The sequence below is a fragment of the Engystomops pustulosus genome, chromosome 6 (assembly GCF_040894005.1).
Source record: "Engystomops pustulosus chromosome 6, aEngPut4.maternal, whole genome shotgun sequence".
NCBI lineage: Eukaryota > Metazoa > Chordata > Amphibia > Anura > Leptodactylidae > Engystomops > Engystomops pustulosus.
Window position 1 is genome coordinate 26,958,456 of NC_092416.1, and position 13,186 is coordinate 26,971,641.

The following is a 13,186-nucleotide window of genomic DNA, read 5'->3' on the forward strand; positions in this document are numbered from 1 at the left end:
CAAATTTCATGAACAGTCACAGTAAGAGGTCAGTCCTTTAGCCTTGCAAATAATAACACTTTGTAATTTACACAGAGTAGTATGTAGGACAGGGGGCCCTGGGCAAATGCCTAGTTTGCAGTCCCCTAACGCCGACCCTGATAGTACAGTACACTCCCCTATAGATATGACATATAGTACAGTACACTCCCCTATAGATATGCCATACAGTATAATATACTCACCTATAGATATGGCATACAGTACATCACGCTTCATTTAGATATGTCATACAGTACAGTATACTCCTCTCTAGATATGTAATACAGTACAGTATACTCCCTTATAGTTATGACATACAGTACAGAACACTTTCTTATAGACATGACATATAGTACAGCCCAGTCCCCTATAGACATGACATACATTACAGCCCAGTCCCCTATAGACATGACATATAGTACAGCCCAATCCCCTATAGATATGACATAAAGTACAATTTGGTACACTACAAGTACTTATAGACATGACATATAGTACATAGTTTATCATGATACCCTATAGACTTAACATATAGTACAGCTCACTCCCCTATATACATCACATGACATATAGTACAACTCAATCCCCTTTAGATATAACATAAAGTACAGTGCACTCCCCTAGAGACATAACATATAGTACAGCACACTCCCCTATAGATATGACATACAGTGTAGTAAAGTCCCCTATAGACATGACATATAGTACAGTACACTCCCCTATAGACATGACATATAGTACAGTACAATCCCCTATATACATGACATATAGTACAGTACACTCCCCTATATACATGACATATAGTACAGTAAACCCTCCTATATACATGACATAAAGTACAGCCCACTCCCCTATAGACATGACATACAGTACATCCCACTCCCCTATCGTTCGGGCGCTGATGTCACCCGGCAGGGGGTGTGTCCGGTGCGCTGCAGGGCGTGCCGCCAGCAGGGGGCGGGGCTGTACATAGCGCAGGCTCCTCCGCCCCCCGCTATTGCCATGGACGCGCCCGGTGCAGGAGCCGCATAGGAGCAGATGACGGGCAGGATGATGAACTCGTCCATCTTCGGGGAGATGATGCGGGAGCTGGAGCCGCCCGCCTCCCCCTCGCCATCCCCGGGCTCGGCCGTCACCCTGGCGCTGCGCAATGACCTGGGCTCCAACATCCACGTCCTGAAGACCCTGAACGTGCGCTTCCGCTGCTTCCTGGCCAAGGTGCACGAGCTGGAGCGCCGCAACCGCCTGCTGGAGAAGCAGCTGCAGCAGCAACGGGAGCAGCAACAGCGCCGCCTGCAGGCCAGGACCCTCCAGCGCGACCAGGCCGTGCAGACCGAGCCCCCCAATGCCAACGAGACCCCCGCAGCCCACCCGGCCCGCTACAGCCGCCTGCCCGGCACCATCTGGAGCTACACGCACGTGCGGCGCACCGGCGGCGGCGGCCTGCAGACCCTGCACGGACCCGGGGTCTCCTGGACTCACCCGGACGGGGTCGGGGTACAGATCGACACCATCACCCCCGAAATCCGGGCGCTCTACAACGTGCTGGCCAAGGTCAAGAGGGAGAGGGACGAGTACCGGAGAAAGTAAGTGCCCCGGCCCCTCTGCCTGCTCCTCCTGTCACCCGGGCCCCCCTGTCTGCTCCTCCTGTCACCCGGGCCCCTCTGCCTGCTCCTCCTGTCACCCGGGCCCCCCTGTCTGCTCCTCCTGTCACCCGGGCCCCCCTGTCTGCTCCTCCTGTCACCCGGGCCCCTCTGCCTGCTCCTCCTGTCACCCGGGCCCCTCTGCCTGCTCCTCCTGTCACCCCGGCCCCTCTGCCTGCTCCTCCTGTCACCCCGGCCCCTCTGCCTGCTCCTCCTGTCACCCCGGCCCCTCTGCCTGCTCCTCCTGTCACCCCGGCCCCTCTGCCTGCTCCTCCTGTCACCCCGGCCCCTCTGCCTGCTCCTCCTGTCACCCCGGCCCCTCTGCCTGCTCCTCCTGTCACCCCGGCCCCTCTGCCTGCTCCTCCTGTCACCCCGGCCCCTCTGCCTGCTCCTCCTGTCACCCCGGCCCCTCTGCCTGCTCCTCCTGTCACCCCGGCCCCTCTGCCTGCTCCTCCTGTCACCCCGGCCCCTCTGCCTGCTCCTCCTGTCACCCCGGCCCCTCTGCCTGCTCCTCCTGTCACCCCGGCCCCTCTGCCTGCTCCTCCTGTCACCCCGGCCCCTCTGCCTGCTCCTCCTGTCACCCCGGCCCCTCTGCCTGCTCCTCCTGTCACCCCGGCCCCTCTGCCTGCTCCTCCTGTCACCCCGGCCCCTCTGCCTGCTCCTCCTGTCACCCCGGCCCCTCTGCCTGCTCCTCCTGTCACCCCGGCCCCTCTGCCTGCTCCTCCTGTCACCCCGGCCCCTCTGCCTGCTCCTCCTGTCACCCCGGCCCCTCTGCCTGCTCCTCCTGTCACCCCGGCCCCTCTGCCTGCTCCTCCTGTCACCCCGGCCCCTCTGCCTGCTCCTCCTGTCACCCCGGCCCCTCTGCCTGCTCCTCCTGTCACCCCGGCCCCTCTGCCCGCTCCTCCTGTCACCCCGGCCCCTCTGCCCGCTCCTCCTGTCACCCCGGCCCCTCTGCCCGCTCCTCCTGTCACCCCGGCCCCTCTGCCCGCTCCTCCTGTCACCCCGGCCCCTCTGCCCGCTCCTCCTGTCACCCCGGCCCCTCTGCCCGCTCCTCCTGTCACCCCGGCCCCTCTGCCCGCTCCTCCTGTCACCCCGGCCCCTCTGCCCGCTCCTCCTGTCACCCCGGCCCCTCTGCCCGCTCCTCCTGTCACCCCGGCCCCTCTGCCCGCTCCTCCTGTCACCCCGGCCCCTCGTGGAGATGTGTGTGACGATAGTGTATAAGTATTATAGGACATTATGTGGCGGTATTATACGGACTGAAGTTACAAGAACTATGGATTCTGTCAGTATGCAGGTGTATACCCTATATGTTGTATACAGGTGCTGTAATGTTTCTGTAGATGCCATTATATATATTAGTGTAAGCTGTGTGTATGTGGATGCTGACACTACAAGGGTGAGATAAACCCTATTATTGTATATGGATATAATGTATGTAAAATGTTGGGCAGGATACTGTCACTATGCAGGTTTATATACAGTGTTTGAATCTATGTATTGTATATGGATGCTGTCAGTATGGAGGTATATACAGTGCTGGGCTGTTCTGTATACGTTGTATATGGATGCTGTCAGTATTGAGGTATATACAGTGCTGGGCTTTTCTGTATACGTTGTATATGGATGCTGTCAGTATGGAGGTATATACAGTGCTGGGCTGTTCTGTGTACGTTGTATATGGATGCTGTCAGTATGGAGGTATATACAGTGCTGGGCTTTTCTGTATACGTTGTATATGGATGCTGTCAGTATGGAGGTATATACAGTGCTGGGCTGTTCTGTGTACGTTGTATATGGATGCTGTCAGTATGGAGGTATATACAGTGCTGGGCTGTTCTGTGTACGTTGTATATGGATGCTGTCAGTATGGAGGTATATACAGTGCTGGGCTGTTCTGTGTACGTTGTATATGGATGCTGTCAGTATGGAGGTATATACAGTGCTGGGCTTTTCTGTGTACGTTGTATATGGATGCTGTCAGTATGGAGGTATATACAGTGCTGGGCTTTTCTGTGTACGTTGTATATGGATGCTGTCAGTATGGAGGTATATACAGTGCTGGGCTTTTCTGTATACGTTGTATATGGATGCTGTCAGTATGGAGGTATATACAGTGCTGGGCTTTTCTGTATACGTTGTATATGGATGCTGTCAGTATGGAGGTATATACAGTGCTGGGCTTTTCTGTATACGTTGTATATGGATGCTGTCAGTATGGAGGTATATACAGTGCTGGGCTGTTCTGTGTACGTTGTATATGGATGCTGTCAGTATGGAGGTATATACAGTGCTGGGCTTTTCTGTATACGTTGTATATGGATGCTGTCAGTATGGAGGTATATACAGTGCTGGGCTGTTCTGTATACGTTGTATATGGATGCTGTCAGTATGGAGGTATATACAGTGCTGGGCTGTTCTGTATACGTTGTATATGGATGCTGTCAGTATGGAGGTATATACAGTGCTGGGCTGTTCTGTATACGTTGTATATGGATGCTGTCAGTATGGAGGTATATACAGTGCTGGGCTGTTCTGTGTACGTTGTATATGGATGCTGTCAGTATGGAGGTATATACAGTGCTGGGCTTTTCTGTATACGTTGTATATGGATGCTGTCAGTATGGAGGTATATACAGTGCTGGGCTGTTCTGTATACGTTGTATATGGATGCTGTCAGTATGGAGGTATATACAGTGCTGGGCTGTTCTGTATACGTTGTATATGGATGCTGTCAGTATGGAGGTATATACAGTGCTGGGCTGTTCTGTATACGTTGTATATGGATGCTGTCAGTATGGAGGTATATACAGTGCTGGGCTGTTCTGTATACGTTGTATATGGATGCTGTCAGTATGGAGGTATATACAGTGCTGGGCTGTTCTGTATACGTTGTATATGGATGCTGTCAGTATGGAGGTATATACAGTGCTGGGCTGTTCTGTATACGTTGTATATGGATGCTGTCAGTATGGAGGTATATACAGTGCTGGGCTGTTCTGTATACGTTGTATATGGATGCTGTCAGTATGGAGGTATATATTCTGTGCCTGCACCACTTGCTTGTGTATATTTAGCTGCTGAGGCAGTGCGATTATAACAGGACCTGTGAGGCTGATGCTCCACGTGTATAGAGGAGATCCAGGTCCCATCATCCGCTCTCTATGCACAGATGAGGGTTTGTTACAGTTGCTCAGTCACTGATCAGTAATGACCCCGGATACATTGTATGTGATGTCTTCTGTGCCATGTGCTGGGCTTTACCCTGGAGCTGCCTCCTCCTGGCGCTGAGCGCTGACTCCGGCTATTCCTGGATTTCTTCCTCCTGTAAATATTTGGAGTCTGGCGGTAGCGCCCGTCCTGGGATTACAGCTGCGCTTCTGTTCTCTGCGTTCTCCATAAATCCTCTTCCCGTCCAGTGACACATAACCCTCTATATGGTTCTATAGATTAGGAGGAGCAGAAGACGTTTTTAGAATAATGGATTTATTTTTGTATTGTTGATTAGAAGGAAGTTTTTCAGGGACTTTGGAAAGTTGGGTCACACTCCTGGCTGTGCTGTACTTGGCCGGGGTAAGGTCATTGTCCGGGAGGGCTGGGGGTCAGCTGCTTTGATGTAGGAGATAACCAGAGTTCAGGCCACTGCTTTATTTACTCGCAGAACTGATATAATGGGGAGGGGGGGTAAGTATGTGCCCCCTATGTCTCGTCAAGGAATGAGTTTAAGGGGGGATCCATTCAGCCCCCAGGGAAGAGAAGTATTACACACTGGTGTCAGTAGGTGTCTGTAAATCTGTGCCTATAGCGGGGGGGGGGGGGGGGGGGGTCTAGTTTGTGAGCACCTCCTGCAATGATCACATCACTCAGTCTCCTGGCCTCAGTATAGAAGTTTAATCCCTTGTGCAAACAGTCACTGACAGCCCCGGGGGTGCCATCTCTGCATGGCTGATCATGTGTGACCAACAGCGGGCACCAGGCGGGGGCCCAGTACAGGATTGGTCAGGGACTGGTCCGTTGTATTGATGCTCATGGCTGGTTCAAGCAACATTTTTATTTTTATTCTGTTCCCTTCTAAAGAATGGCTGGACCATTACACAAGCTCTAATACCTCTTGTGTCACCCCCTCATCCCCATAGACTGTAAGCTCTTGTGTCACCCCCTCATCCTCATAGACTGTAAGCTCTTATGTCACCCCCTCATCCCCATAGACTGTAAGCTCTTGTGTCACCCCCTCATCCCCATAGACTGTAAGCTCTTGTGTCACCCCCTCATCCTCATAGACTGTAAGCTCTTATGTCACCCCCTCATCCCCATAGACTGTAAGCTCTTGTGTCACCCCCTCATCCTCATAGACTGTAAGCTCTTGTGTCACCCCCTCATCCCCATAGACTGTAAGCTCTTGTGTCACCCCCTCATCCTCATAGACTGTAAGCTCTTATGTCACCCCCTCATCCCCATAGACTGTAAGCTCTTGTGTCACCCCCTCCTCCCCATAGACTGTAAGCTCTTGTGTCACCCCCTCCTCCCCATAGACTGTAAGCTCTTGTGTCACCCCCCTCATCCCCATAGACTGTAAGCTCTTGTGTCACCCCCCTCATCCTCATAGACTGTAAGCTCTTGTGTCACCCCCCTCATCCTCATAGACTGTAAGCTCTTGTGTCACCCCCCTCATCCTCATAGACTGTAAGCTCTTGTGTCACCCCCCTCATCCTCATAGACTGTAAGCTCTTGTGTCACCCCCTCATCCTCATAGACTGTAAGCTCTTGTGTCACCCCCTCATCCTCAGACTGTAAGCTCTTGTCACCCCCTCAACCTCATAGACTGTAAGCTCTTGTGTCACCCACTCATCCTCATAGACTGTAAGCTCTTGTGTCACCCACTCATCCTCATAGACTGTAAGCTCTTGTGTCACCCACTCATCCTCATAGACTGTAAGCTCTTCTGTCACCCCTCATCCTCATAGACTGTAAGCTCTTGTCACCCCCTCATCCTCATAGACTGTAAGCTCTTGTGTCACCCCCTCATCCCCATAGACTGTAAGCTCTTGTGTCACCCCCTCATCCCCATAGACTGTAAGCTCTTGTGTCACCCCCTCATCCCCATAGACTGTAAGCTCTTGTGTCACCCCCTCATCCCCATAGACTGTAAGCTCTTGTGTCACCCCCTCATCCTCATAGACTGTAAGCTCTTGTGTCACCCCCTCTCATCCTCATAGACTGTAAGCTCTTGTGTCACCCCCTCTCATCCTCATAGACTGTAAGCTCTTGTGAATGCTGTAGCTACACTGATGCAGAAACGTATCTTGTTTAATCCCTGAACTGAGTGGTTTTGCTGAAATAACAATTATAAAGTTATTATATTGAGGCTCTGCTTCTCCTGTGGCTGCCCCAGCGCCCTCCTCACCCTAATTATGTACTGCTCCAGAAAATGATGTAATCCCTGTGTTGTCCCTGACGGGCTGAAGTAATCAATCACTGCACCATCCCCCAGCTTCTGTGTATGTTTATAAACTGTAGCCTGGATGCAACCCAACTTTCCCAAGGTCCTGAATTTTATAATTGTCTTTTGAGCAAAACCACTTGGATCAGGGATTAAACAAGATACGTTTCTGCATCAGTGTAGCTACAGTATTCTCAAGGTATGTTTGCTTCACAATGCATTAAAACACATGGTAGATTTGCTTTAACGTTTTTATCTTTGTCCCTCTACTTCATTGTGGTTAGTCGTGTGCGGACCTGTCCCGCCATTGTCCTATTAATCCCTGTTGCGGTGACATAAGTGCTGCGCTCCTGTATGTGGGAGATCTCCGCACCGTGTGACACATCCGCGCTAGAATAAACATTATATAATCGCCTGGTCTTAATCTGGGCGCAGGATGAAGCCTCGGGAAGAACTGGCGCACGGATCGGGTGACGTCTGGGGCTTGTTTGATAATGGATCCCGGCCAAATGTTCTGTAATAAGACACTTCTATACATGAGCACCTATGGAAAGCTTCACCGACAGAGAAAGTTACCGTTCTGATACATTGTAACAAACTATCAGCAATGGAGACAGACTTCTTCTGTGGGTGCTGTAATTATTCACAGTGTGACATTGTGACAAATGTTCCATATTGGCTCTGGATCTAGTACATATCCATCTATTCATTGACAGCAAGCATGGGGCTTGAAAATAGTGAAGAAAGAAATGCAAAAGAATGTTGGAAAGTTTCAGATCTCAGCATTATTCAGGAGGTATATTGGGGGTCTTTTATGGGGGGCCGATTTTTGGAGTATAATTGATCCCACTTTAATAATACTCCTTTAAAGGGATTCTGTCAGCAGCGTTTACAATGGAATGTTGTGCACAGTGTTGGGTCCCATGAAATCTGTGTTTGTTAGTAGCAGCAGGACTGTGAAATATATGGATTTATATTCCAGGAATGCACCTTCTCCATGTGCTCTGGGTATGTGTCCTCACACTGTTGTGCTCTGTGCACTCTGGGACACTTTTCATTTTGCTTCATGTTTTATCTAGATTATTACAATAACTCAATGGAGACCCCACTCATAATCCGGCTGTAATGAATCCCACCCTGCTGCGCGCCCCTATTAACCCCGTCACCTGGAATGAAAACATTTCCAGTGGAAACAAAAACATTTCCTAATATTTCATCGGCTCAGTGTGGGATCGGGGTGTAATGAAGAGGGACTGAGATCTGGGGCAAGGTGGGGGCTGCATGGCCGGGGGCTGGGGGTCTCGCTCACGGATTTGTTATTGTAGAACTTTGCTACAATTTGACACCTTGAAGTGTTAATATAAAGTGGATTATTATTGAAGGGGGAGTTCATTTAGTGGACCCCAACCCCCTCCAGTCTGCAGAGGGTCCCAGGGTTTATTTCATACCAGAATCTTGGAGACCCTCGAGGTGGGATATTGGTTACAGCCTTAAAATCCATCATATACATCACAGCTGCCAACCCAAATAATAGGAGACCCCTTCACCCCTTCATATGCCCAATATATCTGTTATCCCTTGTGCCAGATTGTTGGGGATGGACCTTTCGTGACCACTTTATGATACTTCAGATGGGTCACTGGTAAAGTTTAAAAAACAAGTAGTGTGAGCCCCCCAGCCACTTCTAGAGCCCCCAGAGAGGTCACTTCATAGAATCACCGAGACTGAGGATGGAGAGACCCGGGAGTTGTATGGAATTTTTATGGGAATCCTTATTATAGCATTGCATGTAAAGACCCCAGAGATGAATACAAGGGGGGTGGGGGGCACAATACTGGGGTGACGGCCCCTTGACTACATATTACTGCAATGTCTTCTCGCTCTCCTTGACCTGAGTTGTGTCCCGGGAAAACACTCATTGCACGGAGGTTCCCAGCCGCTTGACTCATAACAACTGACAGCAGAGAACAATAGCTGTTTGCTTGTTATAGGATCTGTACTTCATGCCCCGGTCAGCAGGACGTGTACACAGCTTGTTCCTTCCTCAGCTGACGATGACCAATAACCCTTATACAGAAATGAATAGACTTACAGGAATTCCCAAAGTGTTTCCCTAAATAGTGTTCTGTATATGAGGGAGATTATAAGTGATAACGCACAGCTGAGGGCTTGTTACAGTGTATAGGTATGCAGACAGACATCTGTGAGCCAAAGCCTTTCCACTGAAACATTGTAACAAGTCTAGCAAGTGAGCAAATAAAGGAGTGCTGCTCTGGAGTATAATGCAAGATGTAACTCAGGATCAGTACAGGATAAGTAATGTCATGTATGTACACAGTGACTGCACCAGCAGCAGAATAGTGAGTGTAGCTCTGGGGTATAATACAGGATGTAACTCAGGATCAGTACAGGATAAGTAATGTCATGTATGTACACAGTGACTGCACCAGCAGCAGAATAGTGAGTGCAGCTCTGGGGTATAATACAGGATGTAACTCAGGATCAGTACAGGATAAGTAATGTCATGTATGTACACAGTGACTGCACCAGCAGCAGAATAGTGAGTGCAGCTCTGGTGTATAATACAGGATGTAACTCAGGATCAGTACAGGATAAGTAATGTCATGTATGTACACAGTGACTGTACCAGCAGCAGAATAGTGAGTGCAGCTCTGGGGTATAATACAGGATGTAACTCAGGATCAGTACAGGATAAGTAATGTCATGTATGTACACAGTGACTGCACCAGCAGCAGAATAGTGAGTGCAGCTCTGGGGTATAATACAGGATGTAACTCAGGATCAGTACAGGATAAGTATTGTCATGTATGTACATAGTGACTGCATCAGCAGCAGAATAGTGAGTGCAGCTCTGGGGTATAATACAGGATGTAACTCAGGATCAGTACAGGATAAGTAATGTCATGTATGTACACAGTGACTGCACCAGCAGCAGAATAGTGAGTGCAGCTCTGGGGTATAATACAGGATGTAACTCAGGATCAGTACAGGATAAGTAATGTCATGTATGTACACAGTGACTGCACCAGCAGCAGAATAGTGAGTGCAGCTCTGGGGTATAATACAGGATGTAACTCAGGATCAGTACAGGATAAGTAATGTCATGTATGTACACAGTGACTGCACCAGCAGCAGAATAGTGAGTGCAGCTCTGGGGTATAATACAGGATGTAACTCAGGATCAGTACAGGATAAGTAATGTCATGTATGTACACAGTGACTGCACCAGCAGCAGAATAGTGAGTGCAGCTCTGGGGTATAATACAGGATGTAACTCAGGATCAGTACAGGATAAGTAATGTCATGTATGTACACAGTGACTGCACCAGCAGCAGAATAGTGAGTGCAGCTCTGGAGTATAATACAGGATGTAACTCAGGATCAGTACAGGATAAGTAATGTCATGTATGTACACAGTGACTGCACCAGCAGCAGAATAGTGAGTGCAGCTCTGGGGTATAATACAGGATGTAACTCAGGATCAGTACAGGATAAGTAATGTCATGTATGTACACAGTGACTGCACCAGCAGCAGAATAGTGAGTGCAGATCTGGAGTATAATACAGGATAAGTACACATACTGTATTACACCCCAGTGCTGGGTTTCCTCTGTTAGTACAATGACTCCTCTGGTAGGAAGCCTCTCTCTCTGTGACCTCTATGACTGCAGGATGCTGAGTAGGTGACGCCATACGTCATAGAGGACGCCCTGTGCCCACCCTGTCTCTTTGCCCTTGTCTGTGTGCTGTTGCTGCTCCCATCGGCTGTGAGAATCCTGCATTCTCCTTGGTCACTGATGTGGGAGATTTATTGGATTTCTCTTGTATCCGGTAAATCTTTCTTCCCTGTAATTTAGCTGCAGGGACTCGCTATAAAGCTGATGATCCAGGGCCGGACCCCTACATGGAGATGCTACACGCCTGTAAATGCCTGCGCGCTGCTGTCACACTCTCCCCCATTCACAACATTCAGCGGATCTCACTGTACCTTTCACTTTCATCTGCAAGGATTCTGCTGGGAAACTCCCAGCATGCCTTCATAGTACAGTGCATTCTGGGACTTGTAGTCCCACAACAATGTATGAATCACTGACTCAGTCGCACTCTGCTCAGAATTCCTATATTTGGTTATTTTGTTCAGACTCAAAGCGAAACTGCAAATCACCAGGACAAGCTCAGCGCAGATACTGATTCAGAAGGGGGTGATGTGTGAATATTGCCTAATAGTGAATGCAGCTCTTGTCAGGATACCTTGCATGTTAACTATGTGTCCCAGAATGCCTCAGGGCTCTGTAAGATGATGGGTTTCACATGTGGACCACTAGTTTGGACAAGTTCCCCAAGATTTTCCCCACAGATCTGACCATAACGGTTAAGGTGCAATAAAAGACATCAGTCTATGTGAACCAATCTCACTACAGGCACTGAACCAGCAGGGAATGCTGGGAGATGTCAGCGGTGAATACTGCAGAATGGTGAATGCAGCTTTTGTCTTGATACATTGTAGCTAGCAGAGAGGTTAGTGAATAGCGGAGTCTAGACTGGATACAGTCCGGGATTACTCACTTACTGACCGCAAGCAGAGATCTTGAAAAGAAGGATTTCAAACCTTGGTAAATTAAAGGGGTGCTCTAGCTAAATGAAGAGAATCCCTTTAAGTCTGCCATTATCTAAGTTCACTATGTGGTCCCTTTAAGTGTCTGCTTGCATCGCCCTCACCTTGGCGTCGCGTTGCTGTGCCGGGTGGTGATGGACATTCCTGGCATATTTGCAGGGCTGAGCCAGCGTCACCCCGGGCTCCCTCCCATCATGCACAGCTGGTCATTATCTCCCGTATTGTCCACCTCCTAAATAAATGTTATGACACAGACTATAAATAGAGGCTGAGATTTGGTTATTGGATGACTCCTCCCTTAATGGGGCGGAAATTAAATTGCTGCTCCTTTTTAGGTGACTATTGACTACTCCGATCACATTCATTTCCTTGTATCCCTTTAGATGGAGCGATCCCTCTCTCCCTCTATGTATCCCTTTAGGGGCACAGATTGATTCTTCTGATACATTGTTACAAATCCTCTGCATCAGCATTGCATTACTTGGTAATATAGTGTCTACCTGCAGCCTACCACTAGGGGTGGCTGATGTATTACTATTGTATACGGAGTGCCCCCTAGTGGTGGGTGCAGATGGCTAGAATTCTAGAAGTTAGTTTTTGTTTTTTTTACATCTGGATCATGTTTTTTGGACCTGAAAAAAAAATTGTATGTTAAAAAAAATATACATTACAGCTACTTAATATTGTTCTCCCTCCCTCCCCCTTGTGTATATAGAAGGCTGGCTTGTCGTTCAGGGTTGTAGGTGAGCTGGGTGGCGCTCACGTGAGAACTGTAATGGCTTCTATTTACACGTGACGGCTTCCCAGGATCTAAATTCTTCAAGTCTGGCTTTCTGCAAAGTGTTTACAAAAATGTCACATTGCCCGACCCTGAACAGGTTGAGCAGGTGACAATGTCTGCCCCCCCCCCCCCGCCCCTCATTTATTATTGTGGCGTGAAAAGAAATCATTTCACACGGCCGCAGGGTGGAAATAACTTCCAGAGCCCTGATGTTTGCATCTGATCTGCTTTTCCATTCTTCGTAGTCCATTTAAAGGGCCAGTAACCAAATGTCCAGAGCCTCTACTCATGTACGCTCCCTAATCCTGATTCTCCATCTCCCTATTCCCAGTAATCGGCACATCCCGCTCTAATCCCGTTAAATGTGTAATTTGAGGGTCACCACTTCTGCATTTGTCCTGTTTGATTTTCCATTTTTGTGCGGAGGTTGTCACAGCCCCGCCCACTGGCTGGACATCGCTAAATGGCAGGAAGACTTGATGGGAACTTATGACCTGTCACAAAAGGTTCAGTTTTACATTTCATTTCAATGTCTATGTGTCGTGTAATAAAGTTGGAGATCCCCTTTAAAGGGAACTTATCAGCAGGTGCATCTATATAGACTGCAGCAAGTGTTAGGTTTTGCTCCTGGAGATCAGTGTCATCATTAATGTGTATGTATGTACGGA

The 13,186-nt window shown here is 49.0% G+C and overlaps 1 protein-coding gene across 3 annotated transcripts in view; it reads left to right on the top strand.

The window, feature by feature from the left end:
* Nucleotides 1-965: 965 nt before the first annotated feature.
* IFFO2 (intermediate filament family orphan 2) overlaps nt 966-13,186 on the top strand; it is a 43,367-nt gene continuing 31,146 nt past the window's right edge. The window contains exon 1 of one of the 3 annotated variants that reach the window (XM_072155245.1): nt 966-1,607. In XM_072155245.1, the coding sequence (XP_072011346.1) occupies nt 1,060-1,607 (548 nt within the window). In that variant the 5' untranslated portion in view covers nt 966-1,059. The remainder of the gene's footprint in view (nt 1,608-13,186) is intronic. The other 2 variants (XM_072155244.1, XM_072155243.1) reach the window with 2 other exon arrangements.